Raw genomic sequence first — 5,000 nt, forward strand, 5'->3', positions numbered from 1 at the left:
ATATATATATAATATATATATAGATTATATATATATATATATATATATATATATAATATATATATATGTATAGTGAGAGAGAGAGAGGAGGAGAGAGAGAAGAGAGAGAGAGAGATTCTTCCTTATTTGCGAGCAAAATATTGTATTGTGAAGAGGGAGGGGAGAAAGAGATTATATTATCTCCTCAAGGGTCCTTGGGGAAACCTAAGGAGCGGCTGCCAAGAGAGAAGGAGAGAGAGAGAGAGAGAGTTATAATTATGCCACTGGAAATTTATGGAGGATTAGACTCCAAAACAGGACTTAAAGAAGGATCAAATCAGATTGATGATTTATCTCTCTCGAGATGGGCTGGAGATTGTTAGATGATATATGAATCTTTCTTCAATAACTTACAAATCTTTCATAATCTCTCTTAAGTCACTTTATGGACGTTTGTACTTACTGTATGTTCATATTTATGTCTTAACATGCTGTAAATATATATATATATATATATATATATATATATATATATATATATATATATATATTTTTTTTTTCGTATTGCATCATTAAGCTGTTTTCAATATCATAATAGTGAGATGTGAATAAAACATACAATAGGATGAGGCGACGGTTATATGGGCTAAGTCATTCAGCTATAATTCATACCAAATTTAACTTCATTTCAACCCTATAGCATAGCATAAAGAAAATAGAAAAGAAAAATAAAAATTAAAAGAAATGAGAGCAAAAAATTGTTTTAAAATTAGTGCCAGTATTTTCAACCGTGGATACTCGAGTGAAACACGGAGTGTTGTGTCCGTAGAGTTACTGATTTAACCTTTCCTCTGTCTCAACATTTTAGATATCTTAGGCTTAACCTAAGGGGAAAGAGACTGTTATAAGTATATCATTTTATGATTGAACTTACTGTATAGTTCCCACATAGCCATGACATCGTCGTAGTCTAGAGAAAACACCTTGTCGTAGCCCTTGTAGTAAGGGAACATGATCGAACCGGCGACGGGTGAGTGGGCCAGGCCCAAGGAATGGCCGATCTCGTGCACAGCCACCGTGAAGAAGTCTAGGCCTACAAGGAAATATATATAGATGTTGAGTGAATTGCAGTTAGGTTGCTACCGAATAAATATTGTATTTATTTATCATTTAAACAAAATACTATGAACCATTTTACCTGAGTATTCATCTTTGGGGTCGATGGTCCATTCTTCGCTCTCGTCGAAATGAACGTCCCCGCCGTAGTGTCCGAATTCGTACGGGTAGTACGCATGCGCTAGGATGCCGCTTGGTCCGTCGAAGGGGTAACTGGAAATTATACGTTTGTTCAAGTATATATAATTGTGTCTGTTTGTCTGTGTATGTGTACATACATACACGTGTAGGAACCGGTATGATAAGTGAATATTTACTCAACTGCAGCTTTCGTTAAGCGTGAATATCATAAAGCATAAAACCAGTGCTAATCCGAAGCGGCCATGTTTGTCACAAGCCTTAGAAATCTAATTTTCATGTCGGCACACGTGCATCAGCAGATGTGTAACACCTGTGCAGAACCAATTACCGTCAATGAACGAATCTAAGGGTCACGTACCCATCGTGGTGGTCGTAACTAGCGAAGTAGATCACAATATCGGCTTCCGGTCCAGCCACCTCTGTGAACTGGAGGTGGGAGTAGGTACTCCAGGCGTCGAAGGCTCGTCTTAGCTCCCTCTTCACGTTTTCCATGTTCCACAGCTTGGGTGACCAGTTGGCAACGCTGCAGTGAGGAAATGGCAGTGGAGTGTTAATCATTTTATTTATTTATTTATTTATTTATTTCAATTTTGGGATTTATCTTTAGGTCAGATTTAGTTGGAAACTTTGGAATAACTCTGTCTTTCTATATATATATATATATATATATATATATATATTGTATATATATATATATATATATGATAATAATATATTAAGGAAAAGAGCCCATAAAACACCAAAATATAGAAAGTAAGTACTATATTTTGATGTTTTTATGGGCTCCTTTTATTCGATGGATTTCTGTTGTAACAGAACATTTTTTACCAGTCACATACTATATATATATATATATATATATAATATATATATATATATATATATATATATATATATAATTCTTGACAAGTGTGTTTAGATTGTGAATTTAAACCAAAAATGGGTGTGGGAACACTGCCACATATTGGTAGGACTTATTCTAAATATCGTATTGAGCAAAGCAGTCAACAAATAAAAGAAAAATTGATGATTAAATCGACAAAAGAGAAACTGTTTTCCAAACAGTTCTTACAGAATTTATGTCTGGGGACTATCGAGTGAAATGATGATGTAGAATTCCGTAGAGTTTGCGATGCCGTCATACTTTTATAAATACTTAAGCTCTATTGTCATATTTGTTATTTTTACCAGGCCATTGTTAACTGCAGCGAGTTAATTCCTTTATTTTATTCTTCATTCTCGTTTCTGCACATATGCCCTTTTACACTTGGTGCATGTTAAATGTGGTTTCACTATATAAACAGTAATAATTGTGTGTACTATATAATATAGTATATACATATATATGATTACTATATATAAGTCTTATATATTGTATATATATATAGTCTTTATATATATATATATATATATATATATATTATATATATATAGTGTGTGTGTGTGTGTGTGTGTATGTATAAATTTCCTGTCGAACTTCCGTCACGATGCGCGTGTGAACGAAAGACCGGCGCTAGAACGCGAGCATGTGTCAGAAACATGAGACCCCGTTGCAACTGTATATATATATAGTATTCTCTTCAATTTCCGTTCATTGTTCACTGACGTTTACCATCCAAGTTCACATAAGCTTCTTATTGCTAAGCAGCTTAGGTACATTTAACAGCTTGTTCAAGGAGAAGGAGGAGGTTACAGAGAGGCGGTTTATTTTTACTCTCTCTCTCTCTCTCTCTCTCTCTCTCTCTCTCTCTCTCTCTCTCTCTCTCATACGTGTGCGACAACGTTCGAATTCTCAAACGGCTTTTGCTGTTTTCTACCTAAATGCTATTATTCATTACTCTTGCACATGTCTTTTCTCCTTTTCGCTTTAACACCATTCTCTCTTCTCTCTCTCTCTCTCTCTCTCTCTCTCTCTCTCTCTCTCTCATATATGCGTCTAGCGTTTGGCAACGTTCGAATTTTCAAACAGCTCTTGCTAATGTTTTCCAGCTGAATACTCCCATTCATCCACGTGTCCTTTCATGCTTTCATTGACGCCCTCGGGATACTGGGGCACTTACAAATAAGTAAGCTTGCTCATTTAGATACTTACAAATAAGTAAGCTTCCTTTTGCGCCATCCTCCGGATCCCAAAATATATCTTTTCTTCCTGATGTGAGAGTTGCCCTCCAAGTCCTCTGGCTCTACGTCTGGCAGCCCGCATCTCGGAGTCTGCATCAGCTGATGGGAAGAAAGAAGAAGATTAATTTCGAGTTGGGAAATGTCAGATGTTGTGGTAATGCTTTCCACAGTTGTTGGCACTCATTGCTGCCTTTTGTGTTTCCAGACTTAGATCTTGTTATGTCTGGGTGAGAAGCAAGGGCTTTAGACATCTAAGAGGGGAAGTTTATGATGTCGCACAACGATTAATTTTTATTTCTCGTCAAAAATAATAAATAGAAGCAGTGATATACTTCACTGAGAGTTTGAAAGAGTGAAGTCATAATAATTATTTACTTGGTTACAGAGACATTATTATTACTGTTATTATTATTATTATTATTTTTAACTGTGCTCTCGGAATTTAAACAATTTTCATTACAGTTAGTCCTAAGATCGTGGATATTTTTCTCATTTATGATCATTACTATATTTTTATTGTTGAAATGAACGAAAAAACTCAATAGTTAAAAGAGAAACAGCGTACAAGAAGGAATAGCCCCATATCCACACATGGACTCGCCCATAGCAATAGAGTAGACCTCATCCACAGGCATAGAGTAGACTCCCCCATAACCATAGAATAGCCTCGCTCGTAACCATAGAATAGTCATACCCAGAGCCATAGAATAGATTCATCTGTAGCCATAAAGTAAACTCGCCCATAGGCATAGTGTAGACTCACCCACAGTCATAGGAGAGACCCATCCAAAGTCATAGATTAGATCCACCCAGAGCCATCGAATAGACTCACTCATAACCATGGAGTAGACTCGCCCATAACCATAGAATAGCCTCACCCATAGCCACAGTAAAGCCTCACCCAGAGTGCCAAAGGATAGACTCACCTCTATAGTGGCGTTGTCTATGACGCCCGTCTGAGGGATGCTCCCGAACTTCTGCATCCTCATGACAGCCTTCTGGAAGGCGTCGGCCGAGAAGACGAAGTCGGACTCGTTGCCCGATTTGGGGATGTAGCCGAACTTCTCCATGAACTTCGCCTGGAAGAGAAAGATGTGCGCATGCGCGTTAGTTGGAATTGGAAGATGGGTAGGGTGACGGGAACTTGCTGATGAGTACTAGGAAAATCATATGAGAGCAGAGATGAGGAATTGATAAATGTATATAGTAGATACAGATAGAATGAGCGTGGATAAAATATAGTTACCAAATTTATATTTGTAGGTAAAATTTAAAACATGCTATCAATATGTGGCTGGATTTCATTCACTGGAATAAATCATTAAGTGGTATGTGCCATCAAGGCATCGGGCTGTTTGAAATTTGTGATACAGAGCGAAAAGTTTTATGACGTGTTAAGTAGAAAGAGAGAGAGCTTATTGAATCAAATGTCCCTCATTCTCATCAACATCAGTGCATCTTGTGTAGGCTTTTTTGTTTATTACAACATTGCCTCACATTGCATGCTTGGTTATTCTTCTCTCAAGTAATCTTTCTCTCATATGATATGAGAGAATGATAGTGGAGGAGGAGGGGCGGGTGTTGTGGTTGAGGAGAAATGCACATTAGTTCGTCCCATTTTTAGCTTCTATTGCAAGGGTGTA

At 37.1% G+C, this 5,000-nt stretch overlaps 1 protein-coding gene across 2 annotated transcripts in view; it reads right to left on the reverse strand.

Annotated features, from left to right (window-relative positions):
• LOC135209994 (matrix metalloproteinase-17-like) overlaps positions 1 to 5,000 on the reverse strand; it is a 36,719-nt gene that overhangs the window by 7,230 nt on the left and 24,489 nt on the right. For both annotated transcript variants that reach the window (XM_064242725.1, XM_064242726.1), the window contains exons 3-7: positions 4,284 to 4,436; positions 3,329 to 3,456; positions 1,595 to 1,759; positions 1,178 to 1,308; positions 914 to 1,072 (exon numbers count right to left, since the gene is read on the reverse strand). In XM_064242725.1, coding sequence (XP_064098795.1) covers positions 914 to 1,072; positions 1,178 to 1,308; positions 1,595 to 1,759; positions 3,329 to 3,456; positions 4,284 to 4,436 — 736 coding nt within the window. The remainder of the gene's footprint in view (positions 1 to 913; positions 1,073 to 1,177; positions 1,309 to 1,594; positions 1,760 to 3,328; positions 3,457 to 4,283; positions 4,437 to 5,000) is intronic.

This window comes from Macrobrachium nipponense, chromosome 39 (genome assembly GCF_015104395.2).
Source record: "Macrobrachium nipponense isolate FS-2020 chromosome 39, ASM1510439v2, whole genome shotgun sequence".
NCBI classification, from domain to species: domain Eukaryota; kingdom Metazoa; phylum Arthropoda; class Malacostraca; order Decapoda; family Palaemonidae; genus Macrobrachium; species Macrobrachium nipponense.